Here is a 23,130-nt window from a genome sequence, read left to right as displayed (position 1 = left end):
TCAAGATGGCGGTTGTCATCGTCATATTCCCTATAACATTAGGACCACCATAACATAATCAAAATTACTGTTTCCAGCAAAATAAACAACCAGAAAAGGCTGGTCACCATTATACCAGGCAACAAGCAACGGAATTCAGAAAGGGCAATGAAAATAGAGAACCCCCACGGAATGTTACAAGTCGATCGTCTGGAAGTCGCCAGATGGAATTTTCTTCCAAAAGAGGTGTTTCAATAACAGTGCAGGATGCAGCAGACGCTCGTGACCCACCACCCAGCCAAAATACAGGAGCTCGTATGGAGTTTGAAGATAATGACACAGTGAGCGTCGACGATATTGACCCTAGTATATTTCGCTCATCAATTCCAGGTCTGCAAGCAACTACACTCGAAACGTACGTAAATGGCATCTGTTTAACCTCTATAGAGCTAATGAGGAAAATCAGTAACTCTAAATTTAAGGTGTAGTTATTATGACGACTTTAATATTTTGCTTTACAGGTAGAGTTTTATTTGCAATTAATTTTGGCTAGTAATTTGATTTGTTTCTGATAGTGTTAGTAACAAACGAAAAAGTTTTAGCATGATTTAACGTTCATAGTTTCATTTAAAACAAGAATTTGTTTGGTATTCTCCACATATTGCTTCGATACAATGGCTGCATTGCAATATTGTCATCTTTTTCCTTTCATTTTGATCATGGGTTATCTGAAGTTTGATAAATGGATGCTGTGCCATGAGTTGTCTAAAGAAGCAAAACCAGACTCTTTACTTTTGTCTTGCATAACACAATTGATTTTTTCTTTGTCGAAACCAAAAACATATGTGGCAAATTTGCACTGCCAGACGCGACGCAGCCACTGAGATATCTACCTACTGCAAGCAACAAATCAATAAATAACCAATCAATCGATGACATTTACAACAATTAAATAAACAATAAATGACCACTCTCTTCCACAACAATCACCTGTCACTCAATCGATGATCATATTAGGAAATCCATTGTTTACCTATCACAACCAACAACAATTAAACAAACAAAATCAATTGATAAAACAACTAGTAAACAATACCTAAGCACGCCCTTTCATAACAATCAATCAATAACCATATTTGGAGACTATTGTGTACCTAAAATATACAAAAAAATACAAATAAATCGATGTTAACCCAAAAAGAAAATTATTGATCAGTTATCGATTATTGAAAAACGATTAAATGAATCGATACTGATTGATTATTGGGCTATGTCTAAGCCTTAACTACTGCCCCTTACAATATCGCTTGATTTGTATATATAGGTAGCAGAGAGTGTGTACTAATGCCTGATGAAAAAATAGGATGGGAGGTTAAGAGACAGGGTGATAAAAAATCAATTGAAACAAATTACATTCAAAATGAATCTTATTAAAATGAGTTTGTATTTAGCGCGAAGCTTGAAGTACAATATGATTCAAGGTATAATACTAAAATTTCTATTCAATATGTGAAGGTAAGCTTAGGCGTAATCTGGGAAGCACTTGTGTCCAGAATATAGAAATAATATAATTCCTAAATATAAAGTAACTGTTTTCTCCTCAATTGCCTGAGGGTTCACAAAATATACTTAACTTGTAAATTTTCATTAACTAATATATGTTAGGGTGCAAGCACTTACCTGTGCCCCTGTCAGATTACGCCTGTGCTTAACTTGACATAATGAACAGACATTTTGAGTATTAAACCTTAAAACACATTGTACTTCAGGCTTTGTGTTAAATACATAGGCATTTTTAAGATTAGCTCATAGTGGTTAGGATCTAACTTTAAACTGTAGGCCCAGTCCCGATTAGTCTTACTGTGCATAAATTAGACTCAAAACATCAAATCAATCAATCAATCAATTAAGATTAGCTTTTCATTTCATTTGGTACAAATAATTTTTTTATCACCCCGTCTCTTAACCGCCCCTCCTATTTTTGTATCAACATTAGTACACCCGCTGAGCTACCTATATACAAAATTCAGGGAATATTGTAGGGGATTAATGCATGGAATTTGCTGTTGAAGATAATCATTTGTTTTTCTAAAACAAACACAAAACTATAAATGAAAATTACGTTTGTAATGATATATTCGTCTGAAACCTTACACACATGAAAGCTTACACTATTCTAAACAAAAGAATAAAACAGGAAGTTATACGGCAAACCTGAGGGAAGGTACGATAATTTACAATGTAATGTGTGTCGTTCAGAGTGAAACCGCATGCGGCGTAAACGGAGATTTTAAAAATCGTGTAACTTCTGAATCCTTGATCTACGTAAAAGAATTGTTAATCTGGATTCAGCATCAAACGTTCTATAAATATACCTAATCCGAGACAAAATCTTGTATGATATGACGTGGAATGACCCTTAGCGTAAGCCATTGTGACTCTACATTTACTTTTCCAGCTCCTAAATAGGACATTACAACATCCTAAGTGGAAATTTCTGGTTAAACCCCTACTACTACATGATAGGGAACCTACAATGAATAACAACACCTTTCACAGTACAATATTTAGGTTGTGTTTTCTTCTTTCCTCTGGATCATGGACAAGTTATTACGTTTCTTGTTTTATGCACACATATTCGAGTAACTAACTAAATAACTAACTAACTCTGTAGCCTTCTTGATCCCGAAGATTCATGCCTAAAGCAACACAGGCCTTCCATCTGACCCTATCAAGATATATATACTCTTTTCCATCCCTACCAATTTCCTTTAGATCCATCTCAACATAATACCTCCATCTTCGTTTTGGTCTTCCTACTGGTCTCTTACAATCAGGTTACCCAACAAGAATCCTGTAAACTATTCTATCCTCTCCCATTTGTGCCACATGCCCTCACCATCTAACTCTTCTTGATTTAATCATTCTAATAATATCTGGACATCAATACAAATTATGTAGTTCTAAATTATGTAACCTTCTAAACTTACATGTCTCCTCATCCCTTTTAGGTTCAAATATTATCCTAAGGATTTTATTTTCAAGTACTCTCAATTTATGTTACTCTTTCAATGTAAGGCATATATTAGTACAAGCAATATTACTGTTTTGTATATTTAAACTTTTAGTTTCTTAGATATTATACGAAAACACAAAAGTTGCTGAAGAGAAAAGTAACATGCATTTCCTGTATTAAGCCTACTTTTTTTTCTTCTTTAATATAATTTTCATTTGTTATAATTACTCCTAAGTACTTGAATTTTGGAAACTGGTTCAAACGAGTTGTTATCAATAATTAGATTTTGATTAGTACCTAACACTTGGTTTCGTCCTGTGAGCATATATTTAGTTTTCTCCTTGCTAACTTCCAAAGCTTTCCCTTTAGCTGCTTTAAAAATGTTTTAGCATTCTTCTTAATTGTATTTACTTCATCCCCCAGTAAGTCTACATCATCTGCATATGCTAACAGCTCAGTCACACCATTTAATTTTAGTCCTTCGTTGGTTTCTTTTACCTTTCTAACAGCATATTCTAAGGCAAAATTAAAGTGCAATGGAGAAAATGCATCTCCTTGTTTTAATCCATGATGAATTGTAAATTTGTCACAAATATTAATATCCACACGAATTTTACTTTCTGTTTCAATGGAGCATACCTTTAACATACTAACAAGCTTCTTAGGTATTCCAAACTCGACTAAAATATTATATAATTTATCTCTTTTAACTGAATCATATGCTTTTTTAAAATCAATGAATAGCTGATGGACATTTTGATTATATTCTCAAATGTTTGTCTGATGTGAAAAATTTGATCTGTTATTAATCTGTTACGTTTAAATCCACATTGATAATCATGTACTGGGTGAGTCTTTTAAAAGATGGCCCGTGGAAAATGTGCTCCTTGCTTGTAGGCAACCCTGGTACACCGAAGAGAAGAGCGGGGCAGAGAACAGTCCAGGATATGTCATATCATTTCATGTTGTCGAATAAGCTTGGCACCGATATCCTGGGCTGTTTTCTAACCCGCTCTTCTCTTCGGTGTACCAAGGTTGCCTACATGCATGGAGCACATTTTCCACGGGGCCTCTTTTAAAAGACTCACCCAGTATAATTTAATTAGCATATGGGGTTCGTCTCTCTAAAAGAATATTAGATAATATTTTATATGTTGTTGAGAGTAGAGAAATTCCACGGTAATTATTGCAGTTCATTTTATCACTTTCTTAAACATAGGAACAATTATGGATTCTTTCCACTGTTGATGGATTTCTTCTTTATTCCATATTTAACATATTAATTTATGAATTTGACATATTAACGAATTCCCACCATATTTAATTAAATCAGCTGGTATTAAGTCAATGCCAGGTGCTATGTTATTCTTTAGCCTTCTCATAACATCTTTAACTTCAGTCAAGTTAGGTTCTGGAACTAAAAGTTATGCTGTGTGTACTTCATTTACTTCCAATTTATCTCCTACATGGATATTTAAAAGGTCATTCAAGTAGTAATTCTTCCATCTATTTAAAATATCGCTGAGTCAGCCAAAAAGTTGCTGTTCCTATCTTTTATGCAGTTTACTTTAGGTTGACACCACTTTCTAAATTCATTTAAGTAGTATAAAAATGTGCATCTGACCACAACTTTGATTTCTTGACTAAACGACCACAAAAAGTTGAAAAACTCACTTTCTCTTCCTGTTCCACGCCTTATTTAGTGCGCTGACGATGTTTCACGGGGCGCAAAAGGCAGTGATGAGTGAAAGATGAGCTCTCATCTTCTCATCCTTCTCATCTTTCTCATTCTCCTTTTATTCTCTCATCTTCCTCTCATCCTCCTCTCATTCTCCCATCTTCCTCTTATTCTCTTATATTTTTTATTCTCTTATTTTCTTATTTTTGAAAGATGAGTGCACCTTATCGTAATTTTCCAAGTCTGGGACCAAATGTTTATATATCGTGACCTACGTAAACCTTTTTTTCTCATTCTCTCATTCTCTCATTCTCTTATTTTTTGAAGGATGAGTGCACTTTATCGTAATTTTCCAAGTTTGGGACCAAATGTTTATATATCGTGATCTTCGTAAACCTCTCTTCTCATCCTCTTATTTTCTCATCCTCTCATTCTCTCATTCTCTCATTCTCTCTACCTTTAGAATATTGTCGTCAACATTAGAGATGAAGTTGGAGTGCTGGAATCAACGGGGCCAAATGTTTATATATCGTGATCTTCGTAAACCTCTCTCTTGGGGGAACGATGTGGCATATACACACGCGCGCGCTCTCATCTTCTCATTCTCTTATTCTCTCATCCTCTTATTTTTGAAAGATGAGTGCATTTTATCGTAATTTTCCAAGTCCGGGACCAAATGTTTATATATTGTGACCTACGTAAACCTCTCCTCTCATCTTCTCATCTTCTCATTTTTGAAAAATGAGTGCACCTTATCGTAATTTTCCAAGTCCGGAGCCAAATGTTTATATATATATATCGTGACCTTCGTAAACCTCTCCTCTCATCTTCTCATTTTCTCATTTTTGAAAAATGAGTGCACCTTATCGTAATTTTCCAAGTCCGGAGCCAAATGTTTATATATATCGTGACCTTCGTAAACCTCTCTCTCGGGGAGGGAACGATGTGCCACACACACACGTGCGCGCGCTTATGTATTGTAACACAAACAAACAAACAAAATAATAATTGTTGTTTTTTAGGATACCTGGCCCCTAACCTCGCCAGGGTGCGTGGTGCCCAACCCAAAAAAGTTCTAACGGTTACGGCTCTAGATAACCGCACCTCTGTAGGGTTTCACGTGTTTTTTTTTTTCCCCAAACTTCCATGAAACCCTACAGAGGACCTCCGTAATGCATGCAACATGTACTAACAACTCTAGTGTTATTTGATGTTGTGATATTTTTGGATATAGAGTTTTATTGTGAGATATAGATAAAAATAATTATGTTTATTATAATATTTTCTTGATGAAGATGGAGAATGTATGTGTGTGTTACAAATAAAGTTGCATGCTTTTTTTTCTAGTGTGTGTATGTGTATATGTGTTTTGATGTTTCGACAGCATCTGAAACGATAAGAAAGAAATTTTATTGTTAATTTTCACGTGTAAAAACAACAACAAATTTTTTTGTGCAAATTTTCTGATTGTCTCTCGTGCTATAGTGCAAAAAAGATATTGTAACTTATAACTAATAAAATTGACATTTGTAACTAATCTGAACTAGTGAAATTCGTATTGTGCCATTGTAACTGATTGTGCTAGCACTAAAAATTTCTTATTGTGCAAAAAAATAGATGATAAAAACTTGTTAAAACTGCTCTGTGACCCTCTCATTCTTCACGTCGTAGGCGAAGAACTTCTCTGCAATCAGAATGACACTGCATAGGGTATCCTCGGGCAAGGCATCGTGGAACTCGCAGACGACCTTGATGTTGGTTCGATCGTTGACCACAACCTTCTTTCTCTTAGATGTGTTGATGACGGTCATGGGTCTCCGTGTTTTGAACTCGCTGGGCGTGTAGTACATGTCCACACTTCCCTCGGTCACGCGTTTGTAAGCCGAAAACGCTTCGTAAAGTTTGAGATAATCGTTTTTGGTCATGTCGAGGTTGTAATTCTCGCGCGGGAACACTTCGTTCCTTCCGTTCTTGAGATATACGTTCTTGATCTTGCAGTCGTCGAATTTGCTGGAATCTTTTTCCTGATTCTTGTCCCTCCCGGTCTGAAAAAACACTACGACGAAATCTGGCATGTCGAACTGTATGTTGTTGAACTGCGTCGTCACGTCGAATTCCATGTGACTTCCCGTCGCCATCTTCTGCACGCACTGGTAACCGTGAAAGTGAATCGGTACCTGCGGACTTTTCAAGATCTCCGCTTTGTACTTGAGGGCGTAGTTTGTCTCGTATTCCACCACCGGCATTCTCAATTCCATGCTCCGGATGATGCACTTGGCTGCTTCGGGTAAAGTGTTGGCTATCGGCGTGCCGTCGGCATTCAAGTTGGTGTATCGCATTATTGCGTTGTTATCGTTGGCCGCTCTTCGAAACGTTACTCTCAGTCCTCCCTTCCACATGATCTCCTTGTAATCGGAGAAGAATCCCGGAAGCAGACGCATGGGAAAGAGCACTGTGTGACTTGTTGTCGATATTTTGGTCCCCGCTTCGAATCCTCCCGCCTGATAGTATGCTGCGTCCGTTTTGGATAATTTCAACGTTCCCACCGCTGTCGACGTGATGCCTGGATAATCTATTCTGTCGATGACGGTGTTATGTTTCCTCACCTCCACCTGCGAGAACAGGTGAGGCACGAAGTTGTCCACGAGTATCAAATTTGCTGCTGCGGGAAACGCGTCTCCGCTTTCTTTCTTCACCACGTCGAATTGAAGGTAGAGGTCCGCTCTGTGAGGATGAATAAACCCGTCGCCTACGTCCACGTCGTATTCGATCTCCCTGTTTGCTTCGTTCAGATTGGCGAACGTGCGACGGTTGGGAGGGAAAGATTGCAATTCGTAACTTTCGATTTGCTCCATTTTACATGTATGGTTATTTATTATACGTTGATCTCCACGATGGCAGTAGTTGTTGCACCTGCGAAATCCAGCACGTCTCCTTTCTCGTTCGTCACCACCAACTCTATGTCGTCTATGCGGTTGCGACATACTGGAAAATAGATCGGCGAAGAGGGCGTGTAGATGATCGGTTCCATGAACTCGGAACTGGGTTTGAACGTGGCGATGATTCCCGTCTGCTTGTGACTTCCCAGTAATCCGTCCGAGGATTTCGTGATCATGCCTTCCGCCACGTTACAGTGTACGTTCAGAGTCTCTATGGCCAAGAATTTAGGAATGTTGGTTGCTACGTGCTTAATGCCAGCCTCGAGTTTGGTGTCGTTCTCGAAACCTAAAAGCTCTCCCATGGTGCCCAGGTCCACGGTCTCCGTCGCGGATAGGATTTCCACTCTGTGCGTGACCGAATTTTGAGAAAGATACGTGCCTTTGGGTAATTGAGCTTGCAAAGTAGAAAGATTGTATTGGCCTGGTGTGACGACGATGTGTTCGCTTCCTACGCTAATTTTGTTGTTGTGCTGCGTGACGTTAGGTATGAGGTACATGCTGTAGAATGCACGCAGAGCCACGGATTTAGGATAGACGATGTCGTCGTGCAGCGTGAGTTTCAAGATTGAAGATTCGCTCGTGAGATGGAACACGCCCATCCTAGTGATGCTGTTTGAGGTTCCACAATGCTTTCTGGAAATCCTCGATCGTAGGGTTATTTATTTTAGAGAGAAACGCGAGCACGGAGAGGCAGAGATGACCGCAGTTCACGTCTCCGAAATCTTGAATGCGTTCGTCGTTGTAGTATATAGAGGTTTTGTTCGTCTTCAGATAATGAATTAAATTTGTAGGTGGAACACCTCCGAAAGAATCGAAAACGAATGCTTTATCATTGTCGTTTTTGTGGTAACATATCCAATGCGTGCCTGGATTTTCTTGACCGTCCAAGTTGACTACTCCGCATTCTCTTCTTTTAACGCTTGAAGGTAGCGAGTCGGACATGAAAACTCCTCTGAAGTATTTGATTCGTAACGGTTCGATCAGAGATTCAATGTCTCGGTTGGTGAGTGCTTCTGTTTCTTTTTTTTAAATTTTCTCATCACGCCCTTCCCTTTCTTCTCCATGGCCAGGTTGTGACGTTTCTGTTCTTCCAATTCCGCTTTGTTCTTCTTCGAGTCGATGACGGTTTTCGCGATGGCGGCACTTCCGCCAGCCAAACTTCCAACGGCCCCCAATGCTGCTAGGATGGCCGGGATGCTGAATATGAAACCTCCGATCTTTTGCTGTTTCCGCGAACGCTGCAATCTTTTCAATTGAGGTGTGCTGAGCAGCAATTTCATTCCATGTCCTTTCGACAAGCAAGAACGTTTCTTCTCGCGTTGTTTCTTGGTGAGTAACCCATCGAGGGCACCTAGATTTTTTAGATTCGAATATGGTATCTGGTACACGACACCCTTGGGCTTCATGTTGATGCTCTATGTGTTATTTTCACGGTATGTTATTTATATATATTCTGAGATTTTTTCTTGTGTAGTTTTTTTACGGTATGTTATTTATATATTTTCAAGGCCTCGCAGTCGTTACACAAATTCTATTACGTGCTTCGTTTTCTTGCCAAGAAGTTCCTTTGTCCCCTTGTACACGATTCGAGTTTTGTTCTCGATTAAAATAGATAGCTTCTCGTCAGATAACATGTTAGCGTATCGATCTGGTAAAAATAGACTGTATTGCGCGTTGAGCAACAGGCGTACCTTGGGACCATACTGGGTAGAAACGATTGAACCGGAAGTTATCGTGTAAGGTTTGTCGACTTCCAATTCCTGAATTTTTACATACTCGACTGACAAATTTAGTATTTGTTTTAATGCTTGGAGATCACTTATTTTTTCAGTCGTCATATCAAAAAATTTCAGAGTGTTAGAGAGAAATTTAATTGTTTTTTCACGATGTGTGTTATTTATATATACCGAAGATTATTTATTTATATATCAAGGTTTTTTTTTTGCGATTTGTATTGTATATATATTATTATTTTTTTAGCAGAGGAAGAAAGTCCGTGCTTCGGAGAACGCGATGATGTGCGTAATGATATTTTTCTTCTCCTGCTCAGACTTGTACCAATCTACTGTGTACCGTCTTCTTCCCTGCATCGCCTCGTGCAATTCATCTAACCTATCGTTTAATTTCTCCCCTGCAGCCGAAAGCAGAATATTGAGATCACAGCACCTCAGGCCGCTGATCTCCCGAAGATGGTCCTTGAGAACCATTTCACAAGGGATGCGAAATTCCGGCGTTGTTCTTGCTATGATTACAAGTTTATTAACATCTCCGTTAACTACCTTTTTGAATATTTTAGATAGTAGTTCGTGCGGCAAATCAGTTATGCGAGACATGTTTATTTTTTACTGTATGTTATTTATATACCCCACCCCAATTTTTGTTTCGTGTTCATGGCGATGGTGGTGCCTAGTGCGGCGACCCGTTCACCCAACGAAGCGTCTCTGCTCACGAACCTTTCGAAAGCTGCGTGCTCTAACTTTCTGTCTGCTTCGTGACGTGCGTCCAGATCCGTCTGCGTGGTGTTGTAGGCGATGTCGTGATCTTTGCATGCGGCGTCCAACGGATTCACACCCTTGTCTCCTCTCTCCAATCTTTTCTCGAGTTTGGTACCCGGTCCGCAGTACTGGTAGCCAGGTAGATGCATCTCGAAAGGTAACTTGTTGATGATGTCGTTCACGAGTCCCTTTCCTTCGGCCACGTTCCAAAATTTCGGAGGCAGCGTGTTGATGATTTTGATCAGGTAACCTATGCCCTTGTCGTCGTTCACGATGAAGTTGGAAAGTTTCGTGCTGATCATGTCCACGATGCCAACCTTCTCGTTGTAGAAATTACGGTTGCCTGCATTCTCTTCGACGGCTATCACCAACAATCGGTCCACGAGCTTCCTAACGTCGTCCACCCAAACGAATTCTTTGGGTAACGTGTTGTAGCGTTTGACGCCGCTGCCTGTTTTGACCTGGTTCCAAATCGGTTTGATGAGATTCCTGTACTTCTCGCCGCTGCTCGATTTCACCCTATTCTGCGAGGCGTCGTTGTTCTGGTACAAGGCATCCGTCATGATCAGAATTTCCTTGTAACTCTGGTAATCTTCGTCGGTGTAATCTTTCGGCTGCTTTTTGGCGACGAGTTCCCACAGTCCCACCGTACCCGGATACCTGTTCCAACTATCCTTGTCGCCTAAATTGACTTTAATGTCGTTGCCTTCGAAGGTCACCTTCGATTTCCCAATCTTCCACACCACACCGCCGCCTTCGTTGGTTTCCATGCTGGGATACAATCCGAACACTTCATCCTTGTCGAATTTCCCCGTGCTCAGGTAGTCTCGTGCCAAAGGTCCCAACTCGATTTTATCCGAAGACGAGGACGTGCTACCTATAGCTCGACGTCGTGCCGGTGCATCCTTCAGTTCGAACGGCGTCGAAGGAATGCTTGAAATAGGCGTGGGTACAGCGTAACTTTTAGCTGCGAGCGGTACGAGTTCATTAATCAAATTTTTATTTTGTTCCGTGACACTTTTAATTTCTTTACCTAGACCGCTGATGGCATCGATCACAGGTTGATCCTGACGTTTTTTCTCTTCGTAGAATCCACGATTCTCGGATTTCCAACCTTTGAAGCGTTTCGCAAGGTAATTGCGAAGCTTGAGATTTTCGTCTTCGATTTTTCGTTTCGTCATGACGTTATTTATACACGTCGTTTCTCACAACGTTGCAACGTTTAGAAAGTTGTTGATTTTGTTTCTGTATTTTCCGTTGTTGGGTTTCCTCGTCATGTCAATCGTAGCGAATCCGAAATCGTCACCGTTCCAGCAAGTAGAGCAGCAGCCTTCCGAAAATTGATTGTAGTTCATGTCTCCGCCTACGTAGTCATCGTACGCGTGCTTGAGGTTGGTGTGATCTTGACGAAACAAACATATGAAATTAGCGTTGTCGCGTACTAACTGTTTTGGAATTTTGGAAAACGTTTGAGCTAGGTAGAAGCAGTCCATTCCTTTGTGACGACCTTGCGTGAAAAAGTTGCGAATTTCATTTTGATTTTCCAGGATGGCGTCGTCGAACACAACGACTGAATTTTCACGACAATCGTCGAGTGGTTTTATTTCCGAGGCGAACGTTGCAATGTCCAGACCATCGTACAGTTTCATCAGTTGCTGGTATTTGGATTGCTCTAAACTTTTCGAGAACACGTACAGGTGCCTGTTCTTCCAATCTAACCAATTTGGTGCGAGGAGAAAATTGTCCACGAGCAGTGTCGTTTTTCCACACCCCGAAGGTCCTACGATCAGACAGCGGATGCTGTCGGGGAGCAATTCACCGTTTTTTTCTTCGTTAGTAGTGCTATTGGGGCGCTTCAAAATAGTACTTAGTAGGTATCCTCTTTTTTTATCAATCGAATATCACTTTTTGACATACTTTGACAATTTTTTGTCGATGTTTTAGCGTTTAGCGATGTTTTAGTACAAATTTTCACTATACTCATTTTTTCCCCACTCGTACTTGGTAGGTATATCATGATGTTACGTGATACAACTTAACCTATCCTTTTTTTACGATTATTTAATTTTTTTACGATCCTAAGTGATATAACTTAACCTATCATTTTTTTTATTTAGGTACTGTTTGAACGTTATTATTTGAGGATCATATTTTGTAGGTATTTTTTTTTATCAATCGAATATAAGTTTTTGACATATTTTGACAATTTTTTGTCGATGTTATAGCGTTTAGCGATGTTTTAGTACAAATTTTCACTGCACTCATTTTTTCCCCACTCGTACTTGGTAGGTATATCACGATCTTACGTGATACAACTTAACCTATCTTTTTTTTTACGATTTTTTAATTTTTTTTACGATCCTAAGTGATATAACTTAACCTATCATTTTTTTATTTACGCACCGAACTAACCTACAAGGGGGACTCTGTTTGTTTTAATATTTCAGTATTATAAGGTTTTCACAAATTTTATATAACCTAAAATGTGTTGGATGTTGATTTTTAGTATGTGGCAATTTTTTATGAATTTAAAACTGCTCTGTGACCCTCTCGTTCTTCACGTCGTGGACGAAGGACTTCTCTGCAATCAGGATGACGCTGCATAGAGTATCGGCAGGCAGCGCGTCGTGGAACTCGCAGACGACCTTGATGTTGGTTCGATCGTTGACCACAACCTTCTTTCTCTTAGATGTGTTGATGACGGTCATGGGTCTCCGTGCTTTGAACTCGCTGGGCGTGTAGTACATGTCCACGCTTCCCTCGGTCACGCGTTTGTAAGCCGAGAACGCTTCGTAAAGTTTGAGGTAATCGTTTTTGGTCACGTCGAGGTTGTAATTCTCGCGCGGGAACACTTCGTTGCGTCCATTCTTCAGATAAACGTTCTTGATCTTGCAGTCGTCGAACTTGCTGGAATCTTTCTCCTGGTTGTTATCGCGCCCGGTCTGAAAAAGCACTACGACGAAATCTGGCATGTCGAACTGTATGTTGTTGAACTGCGTCGTCACGTCGAATTCCATGTGACTTCCCGACGCCATCTTCTGCACGCACTGGTAACCGTGAAAGTGAATCAACACCTGCGGACTTTTTAAGATCTCCGCTTTGTACTTGAGGGCGTAGTTTGTTTCGTATTCCACCACCGGTATTCTCAATTCCATGCTCCGGATGATGCATTTTGCTGCTTCGGGTAAAGTATTGGCTATCGGCGTGGTGCCGTCCGGACCCAAAGTAGCGTATCGCATCAGTGCGTCGTTGTCGTTGGCCGCTCTTCGAAACGTGACCCTCAGTCCTCCCTTCCACATGATCTCCTTGTAGTCCGAGAAGAAACCAGGCAGCAGACGCATGGGAAAGAGCACCGTGTGACTTCTCGTCGATATTTTGGCCCCGGCTTCGAATCCCCCGGCCTGGTAGTACGCTGCGTCCGTTTTGGATAATTTCAAAGTTCCCACCGCCGTCGACGTGATGCCTGGATAATCTATTCTGTCGATGACGGTGTTGTGTTTCCTCACCTCCACCTGCGAGAACAGGTGAGGCACGAAGTTGTCCACGAGTATTAAGTTTGCTGCTGCAGGAAACGCGTCTCCGCTTTCCTTCTTCACCACGTCGAATTGAAGGTAGAGGTCTGCTCTGTGAGGATGAACGAACCCGTCGCCTACGTCCACATCGTATTCGATCTCCCTGTTCGCCTCGTTGAGATTGGCGAACGTGCGACGGTTGGGAGGGAAAGATTGCAATTCGTAACTTTCGATTTGCTCCATTTTACATGTATGGTTATTTATTATATGTTGATCTCCACGATGGCCGTCGTAGTGGCACCTGCGAAATCCACCACGTCTCCTTTCTCGTTCGTCACCACCAACTCTATGTCGTCTATGCGGTTGCCACATACTGGAAAATAGATCGGCGAAGAGGGCGTGTAGATGATCGGTTCCATGAACTCGGAACTTGGTTTGAACGTGGCTATGATTCCCGTCTGCTTGTGACTTCCTAACAATCCGTCCGAAGATTTCGTGATCATACCTTCGGCTACGTTACAGTGTACGTTCAGAGTCTCTATGGCCAAGAATTTAGGAATGTTGGTTGCTACGTGCTTGATGCCAGCCTCGAGTTTGGTGTTGTTCTCGAAACCTAAAAGTTCTCCCATGGTGCCCAGGTCCACGGTCTCCGTCGCGGATAGGATTTCCACTCTGTGCGTGACCGAATTTTGAGAAAAGTATGTGCCTTTGGGTAATTGAGCTTGCAAAGTGGAAAGATTGTATTGTCCTGGCGTGACGACGATGTGTTCGCTTCCGACGCTAATTTTGTTGTTGTGCTGGGTGACGTTAGGTATGAGGTACATGCTGTAGAATGCACGCAGAGCCACGGATTTAGGATAGACGATGTCGTCGTGCAGCGTGAGTTTCAAGATTGAAGATTCGCTCGTGAGATGGAACACGCCCATCCTAGTGATGCTGTTTGAGGTTCCACAATGCTTTCTGGAAATCCTCGATCGTAGGGTTATTTATTTTAGAGAGAAACGCGAGCACGGAGAGGCAGAGATGACCGCAGTTCACGTCTCCGAAATTTTGAATGCGTTCGTCGTTGTAGTATATGGAGGTTTTGTTCGTTTTCAGATAATGAATTAAATTTGCAGGTGGAACACCTCCGAAAGAATCGAAAACAAATGCTTTATCATTGTCGTTTTTGTGGTAACATATCCAATGCGTGCCTGGATTTTCTTGACCGTCCAAGTTGACTACTCCGCATTCTTTTTTTTTCACGGTTGAAGGTAACGAGTCGGACATGAAAACTCCTCTGAAGTGTTTGATTTGTAACGGTTCGATCAGAGATTCAATGTCTCGGTTGGTGAGTGCTTCTGTTTCTTTTTTTTAAACTTTTTCATCACGCCCTTCCCCTTTTTCTCCATGGCCAGATTGTGAAGTTTCTGTTCTTCCAATTCCGCCTTGTTCTTCTTCGAGTCGATGACGGTTTTTGCGATGGCGGCACTTCCGCCAGCCAAACTTCCAACGGCCCCCAATGCTGCTAGGATGGCCGGGATGCTGAATATGAAACCTCCGATCTTTTGCTGTTTTCGCGAACGTTGCAATCTTTTCAATTGAGGTGTGCTGAGCAGCAATTTCATTCCGTGTCCTTTCGACAAGCAAGAACGTTTCTTCTCGCGTTGTTTCTTGGTGAGTAACCCATCGAGAGCACCTAGATTTTTTAGATTGGAGTATGGTATCTGGTACACGACACCCTTGGGCTTCATGTTGATGCTCTATGTGTTATTTTCACGGTATGTTATTTATATATATATTCTGAGATTTTTTCTTGTGTAGTTTTTTACGGTATGTTATTTATATATTTTCAAGGCCTCGCAGTCGTTACACAAATTCTATTACGTGCTTTGTTTTCTTGCCAAGAAGTTCCTTTGTCCCCTTGTACACGATTCGAGTTTTGTTCTCGATTAAAATAGATAGCTTCTCGTCGGATAACATGTTAGCGTATCGATCTGGTAAAAATAGACTGTATTGTGCGTTGAGCAACAGACGTACCTTGGGGCCATACTGGGTAGAAACGATTGAACCGGAAGTTATCGTGTAAGGTTTGTCGACTTCCAATTCCTGAATTTTTACATACTCGACTGACAAATTTAGCATTTGTTTTAATGCTTGGAGATCACTTATTTTTTCAGTCGTCATATCAAGAAAAATTTCAAAGTGTTAGAGAGAAATTTAATTGTTTTTCACGATGTGTGTTATTTATATATACCGAAGATTATTTTTTTACGATGTGTGTTATTTATATATCAAGTTTTTTTTTTACGGTATGTTATTTATATACCCCACCCCAATTTTTGTTTCGTGTTCATGGCGATGGTGGTACCCAGTGCGGCGACCCGTTCACCCAACGATGCGTCTCTGCTCACGAACCTTTCGAAAGCTGCATGTTCCAATTTTTTGTCTGCTTCGTGACGTGCGTCCAGATCCGTCTGCGTGGTGTTGTAGGCGATGTCGTGATCTTTGCATGCCGCGTCCAACGGATTCACACCCTTGTCTCCTCTCTCCAATCTTTTCTCGAGTTTGGTACCCGGTCCGCAGTACTGGTAGCCAGGTAGATGCATCTCGAAAGGTAACTTGTTGATGATGTCGTTCACGAGTCCCTTTCCTTCGGCCACGTTCCAGAATTTCGGAGGCAGCGTGTTGATGATTTTGATCAGGTAACCTATGCCCTTGTCGTCGTTCACGATGAAGTTGGAAAGTTTCGTGCTGATCATGTCCACGATGCCAACCTTCTCGTTGTAGAAATTACGGTTGCCTGCATTCTCTTCGCCGGCTATCACCAACAATCGGTCCACGAGTTTCCTCACGTCGTCCACCCAAACGAATTCTTTGGGTAATGCGTTGTAGCGTTTGACGCCGCTGCCTGTTTTGACCTGGTTCCAAATCGGTTTGATGAGATTCCTGTACTTCTCGCCGCTGCTCGATTTCACCCTATTCTGCGAGGCATCGTTGTTCTGGTACAAGGCATCCGTCATGATCAGAATTTCCTTGTAACTCTGGTAATCTTCGTCGGTGTAATCTTTCGGCTGCTTTTTGGCGACGAGTTCCCACAGTCCCACCGTACCCGGATACCTGTTCCAACTATCCTTGTCGCCTAAATTGACTTTAATGTCGTTGCCTTCGAAGGTCACCTTCGATTTCCCAATCTTCCACACCACACCGCCGCCTTCGCTGGTTTCCATGCTGGGATACAATCCGAACACTTCATCCTTGTCAAATTTCCCTGTACTCAGGTAGTCTCGTGCCAAAGGTCCCAACTCGATTTTATCCGAAGACGACGTGCTACCTATGGCTCGACGTCGTACAGGTGCATCCTTCAGTTCGAACGGCGTCGAAGGAATGCTCGAAATGGGTGTGGGTACGGCGTAACTTTTAGCTGCGAGCGGTACGAGTTCATTGATCAAATTTTTATTTTGTTCCGTGACACTTTTAATTTCTTTACCTAGACTGCTGATGGCATCGATCACAGGTTGATCCTGACGTTTCTTCTCTTCGTAGAATCCGCGATTCTCGGATTTCCAACCTTTGAAGCGTTTCGCGAGGTAATCGCGAAGCTTGAGATTTTCGTCTTCGATTTTTCGTTTCGTCATGACGTTATTTATATACGTCGTTTCTCACAACGTTGCAACGTTTAGAAAGTCGTTGATTTTGTTTCTGTATTTTCCGTCGTTGGGTTTCCTCGTCATGTCGATCGTCACAAATCCGAAATCGTCACCGTTCCAGCAAGTAGAGCAGCCTTCCGAAAATTGATTGTAGTTCATGTCTCCGCCTACGTAGTCATCGTACGCATGCTTGAGGTTGGTGTGATCTTGACGAAACAAACATATGAAATTAGCGTTGTCTCGTACTAACTGTTTTGGAATTTTGGAAAACGTTTGAGCTAGGTAGAAGCAATCCATTCCTTTGTGACGACCTTGCGTGAAAAAGTTGCGAATTTCATTTTGATTTTCCAGGATGGCGTCGTCGAACACAACGACTGAATTTTCACGACAATCGTCGAGTGGTTTTATTTCCGAGGCAAACGTTGCAATGTCCAGACCATCGTACAGTTTCATCAGTTGCTGGTATTTGGATTGCTCTAAACTTTTCGAGAACACGTACAGGTGCCTGTTCTTCCAATCTAACCAATTCGGTGCGAGGAGAAAATTGTCCACGAGCAGTGTCGTTTTCCCACACCCCGATGGACCTACGATCAGACAGCGGATGCTGTCGGGAAGCAACTTGCCGTTCTTTTTCTTCGTTTGACTTTCTGGATCCGGTAGACGCTTCACCACGTTCCACGTACTTACAAGATCACTTCGTCCGCGTCGATCCAACTCTTTTCCGGAAGTCCCAACCATTTGACAAACAGTTTGTCACCTTTCCTACGCAATACTTTCTCGATGAGGTACGTGTCGGGGTGTTTCGTTTTAGAGAGTTCCTCTTCGTAAAATCTCCCTTTCAAAATCTCGCCGCTACTATCTTTTATTATATACGTGTGTCGGTTTCCAGGTAGAACTCGAACCACCGTAAAGAGTTCCGTGCTCCAATTTTTTGTGAATCCCTTCTCGAAGGTGCGTTTGAATTTGCTGATCCTCACCCGGTCTCCAATTTTGTATTTAGCTTTTTTTGTCGTGGGCGTGTACTTTGGGCAGTAAACGGTAGAAATTAAACGCTGCTCGTCGGACTTGGTAACGTCGGCTGGCTTCATACCTATCGTTCTGTGTACCGTATCATTATAGGTGTCGACGAGTTCCGGCAGGATGTCGACCCATTTGTAATTTCCCCGAAGCGTGAATCGTTTCCACATGTGTGTTTTCAAGGTTCGATTGAATCTTTCCACGATGCTGGCTTTGATGTGACTGAAGCTCGAATAATGTCGAATCTTGTGTTTTTGAATAAACTTTTGGAATACGGCGTTGTAAAATTCTTTACCGTTGTCCGTTTGCAGAAACCGTGGTCGTCTGCCACCGCTTTCGCGAAAAATTAATTTGAATGCTTCCGTGACGCACGTTCCCGTTTTCGCCTTCAAAGGTAGAGCCCATGCGAATTTCGAAAATGTGTCTATGACGGTGCGGAGGTACTTGTTGCCCTTGTTCAATTTATGTACGTTTTTCAAATTGCCGCTACTCATCTCCACGAGGTCACTTTGCCAGAGGTCGTCGATGCCCTTGGTTACCACAGCCAAACGTTCGTAGTTACGGCGTGCAGGTTTATGCAATTCTTCGACGATGGCTTGCCTAGACATTTTTTTTAGAGATTACGTTTCAAGAGAAGCACCAGCGTGATGGGATTCAAAGACGGCGGCACTTCGCTCGTGTTTTGAATGATCAGCTTATCGCCGGCACTCACGTCGAAAACGGTGAGATCTTCGTCTTCGTGTATTTCATATATGTTGCGCGTTTCGTTCCAACGTGCCAGAGGAATGTTTCCTGCTTTCTGGACACCACGATTCGATATCAAAGTCATGGTGGGAACGCTAGCTTTTCTACCGTGAGACCAGTACGAAAATTCGTTTATCTGAATCGTGCCATTGAGGAGAAACTTGTAGTACGGATGATAAGGATGCAACATGTACAGTTTGTTACCTTCGACGAACGTGGAGATTCTCTGTTGATTGGGTACGCTGTTGATTTCGATGGCTTGCAGAGAATGCAGTTTAGCGAATTTAGTGTCGACACCGAGCAGATTACTGTGAACTTGTCCGAGTTTATTTTCGATGGGCAGCAAATGCTCGACTATGGTATCCGTTACGGCAGAAAACGACGGTTTGATTTTCACTTCCACGTTCAACTGCTTGTAGTTTTCGTTGAGTTCTTGCAACTTGGCACCGAAAGAAGCCAGCGTCGATTCCTGCGTGGATTCCAGCACTCCAACTTGATCTCTGATGTTGACGACGATGTTCTGAATTTTCTCGACTTGATTCAATTTTGAGCTCTTCTCGGTAAGATCGTTCACGATGCTTCGCATCTCTGTAAACTGCGTGTGAAGGTCGGCGACGCTCTGGGAAGTGGGCAGCGTCGACACCAGCGAACTAATTTCGTCTCGAATCTGTTCCACGTTCGCCGTTTCCGTTTCTAGTCGTTTCAGCATACGTGATATGTTTCTTTTCAAAGCGTGCAATTCTTTGGAGGTGGGGAGATTGGCCACTTTACTCTCGAGATCGCTTAATGAACTTTTGATGTCGTTCGAATCGGATAGTGCCGTCACCGCCGTTTTCAATTTTTCCAAATCTTCGCTCGAAGGCACGCTCGTCCGTAACGATTCCAAGTCACCCTGTATGTTGTCGAGTACGTGATGAAAATGAGCGAGATTCGTTTCGACGTTCAAATTTTCTAAATATTCGATCTTCTGCTGAACCGTGCTCAACGTGTCTTGAATGCTCGTCAACGCTCTCGCTTCAGCGTGAATATTTTTAATTTCTTCGTTGATCAATTCCAAGGACGCCTGAAGCGTAGCGATGGTGGTTTGAATGTGTTCGAAATCTTGATAGGCCTCCAATTGAATTTTTATGTTCGCGACGCTTTTACCGATGACCTGCAGTTCGTCCGACGATGGTAGGTTCGTCATTGTATCTTCCAAAGTCTGCAACTTGGATTTAATTTCTTCCAACGTGCTGGTGAATTCTTCTTGTAATTTGGAAACGACGACGTGCAAGCGTTCTGCGTCTATATCGTTCACGACGGTTTGAAGTTCAGAGAAATTCTTTTCTATTGCGGAAGTTCGTTCTTCGATTTCGAGTTTCAGTTTTTCCAAATCTTCATTTTTCGATTGAAATTGCTGTAATTTGGCCAAATCATTTTGAAGCGAATCCACGCTCAACTGTATATTTTGAACGCTGTCGTAAGAAGGTACGTCGACATAATTTTTTATGAGCGTTTTCAGTTCGGAATCGATTTTCAGAATGGGGTCGAGACATTGCGTTTGGAGCGTAGCGATTTCCGACTCTAAACTTTTGTTTAAGGTCTCCTGCAAAGCGATCAAATCGGTCCTCAACTTCTTAACTCGAATGTCCAACATGAGAATCTCTTCTGCGTGGTCTACACGCTTGGTGTTGCCGAAAATGTCGTTAGGCATTTTTGGTTAACGGTTATTTATAATAGGATAGACGATTCGTAATTCTACAAAAAGAGGAATGAGTTTGTCGTAATCTCCGAGGAGTTCCACGTACAGGTAATCTCCTGCGGAAACATCGTACGTAATGTTAGAAAGCATCTTGTCGTGCTTAATTCGAAAAATGTTCTTGCTGGTAGAAATTTTGATTTCGCCTGCGTTTTCCGGATTCACGGTGATTTGAAGTTTCCCGTCGATCGGAATTTCGTAGAAATCTAAATTGTTATTAAAAACATAAAACATCTTGCCCACATCGTCATTCAGTTTCGTCCAAATGCTGTTGAGGTGAATGATCAACAGACCGTTGAGTTTAGGTAACACGGAAGGTAAGACTTCATGATCTGGTATGGACGGTGCAGTTTCCATGAAGATCTGTTTTTTGAAACCGAACAAGTTCATAGGCATGCTGGTTATTTAAGGATACGGTCAAAGTTTTATTTTGTAATGACAGTCAAAGTGTTTTTTTTACTGAGTAACAAAAGGTTTTTTTTTTTGAGTTAGTAAAAATTGTTGTTTGTGGTGGTGAGTGCTAATTATTTGCACTGTGCGCAATTCTTATTTATTTCTAAACGATGTCCCCACGGCAATGTGTGAATACCACACTCGAGAACGCACCTCTTATCGTCATCGGGATCCAGCGCAATTTTTCTAATTTTGTTTGTTGTGATGATATGGTCGACGCTCTGGATTCTTTGTTCTATACTTAGTATCGTCGATTGTGAGTAAGGGCAATCGATGTAATCGTGGAAGGTGAGTTTGTTCTCCACCGTATTTTTGCCCACACCTTTTGCTTTCTTCGTGACGCTACTCTCTGTTCTCATGGCATACATCTTCGAACGCAAACCCGCGAACTCGACAATAATATCACCGTTACATTCATCTTTCAGTTTACCTAGGACTTTTTTGTTGAGGGATGGAATTCCAAATCTGTTGGGTTGAGAAGTAGACCCAGTGTCCGGGTACTGAATCATCATTTGGAGCTCGAACCATCATTTGGAGCTCGATCGCCTTAATGGATTTCTCTCGTAAGGCATGTGTTGCCAACTCCTTACCCGAAAAAATCACCAAGGTTGTGGCGCTCGTCGTAGCCTTTTATGATGTACATTTTGAGAGCAGAGTTGGCAAGACTGTGGGTTTTTACTGTAGCTTTTTATGAGGGTGGGGGGGGGTTTATTGCCCTCTGTTTACATCTGGCAACACTACCGTAGATTGACAGTGTTGTTAACCTACTGGGTTTTTCACTGTAAATTTTCATCAAAAAACCTGAGGGGTCCATGTATTTTTTATGTCTGGCAACACTGTTGGGGGCCTAGTGTTGGCGACTCTGTGGGTTTACTGTAGCCTTTTATGAGGGGGGTCTATTGCCCTCTGTTTACATCTGGCAATTTTATTGGATGTTTTGTTTGAGGCTCGAAATTATTATTTGAGGCTTGAAATCATTATTTGATGCTCGTCGGTGTTGCCAACCCACTCTACAAAAATTCTACTATATGATCTTTCACTGGCTAACCTAACCTAACCTAACCTAACCTAACCTACTCTAACCTAACCTAACCTAACCTACTCTAACCTAACCTAACCTAACCTACTCAAACCTAACCTAACCTAACCTAACCTACTCTAACCTAACCTAACCTAACCTACTCAAACCTAACCTAACCTAACCTAACCTAACCTAACCTAACCTACTCTAACCTAACCTAACCTAACCTACTCAAACCTAACCTAACCTAACCTAACCTAACCTAACCTAACCTACTCTAACCTAACCTAACCTAACCTACTCAAACCTAACCTAACCTAACCTAACCTAACCTACTCAAACCTAACCTAACCTAACCTAACCTAACCTACTCTAACCTAACCTAACCTAACCTACTCAAACCTAACCTAACCTAACCTAACCTAACCTACTCTAACCTAACCTAACCTACTCAAACCTAACCTAACCTAACCTAACCTACTCTAACCTAACCTAACCTAACCTAACCTAACCTAACCTAACCTAACCTACTTTAACCTAACCTAACCTAACCTACTCAAACCTAACCTAACCTAACCTAACCTAACCTACTCTAACCTAACCTAACCTAACCTAACCTAACCCACCCTAACCTAACCTAGCCTAAAGCAAGGAGCTAATTGTACAACAACTTGTACCTAATTGTACAACATATACACAGACATAAAAGAGAGAGCCTTCCCGTAACTTACTTCATGTACAATTTATATGTTTTTACAACTGTGAAAAGAAAGCATATGTGTTCTGTATGCATATATTTATTCTTATTTTTCGAAGTTGAATGAAAACACGTGTTTTTACGTTCTCGTAATACTGACCTTGCTCTACTGATTTTAAATTGCTTCCATCCGGTTTTTTTTTTTCTGTGCT

At 41.6% G+C, this 23,130-nt stretch overlaps 1 protein-coding gene across 1 annotated transcript in view; it reads left to right on the top strand.

Annotated features, from left to right (window-relative positions):
• LOC146003088 (uncharacterized) overlaps positions 1-23,130 on the top strand; it is a 131,445-nt gene that overhangs the window by 24,237 nt on the left and 84,078 nt on the right. Inside the window, exon 4 of the mRNA XM_083141259.1 lies at positions 78-394. Coding sequence (XP_082997385.1) covers positions 78-394 — 317 coding nt within the window. The remainder of the gene's footprint in view (positions 1-77; positions 395-23,130) is intronic.

Source organism: Lepisma saccharinum, chromosome 19, assembly GCF_977018435.1.
Source record: "Lepisma saccharinum chromosome 19, izLepSacc3.1, whole genome shotgun sequence".
Classification (NCBI taxonomy): Eukaryota; Metazoa; Arthropoda; class Insecta; order Zygentoma; family Lepismatidae; genus Lepisma; species Lepisma saccharinum.
Note: the sequence above shows the minus strand (reverse complement) of the source record. Positions and strands in the feature narration are given on the sequence as shown.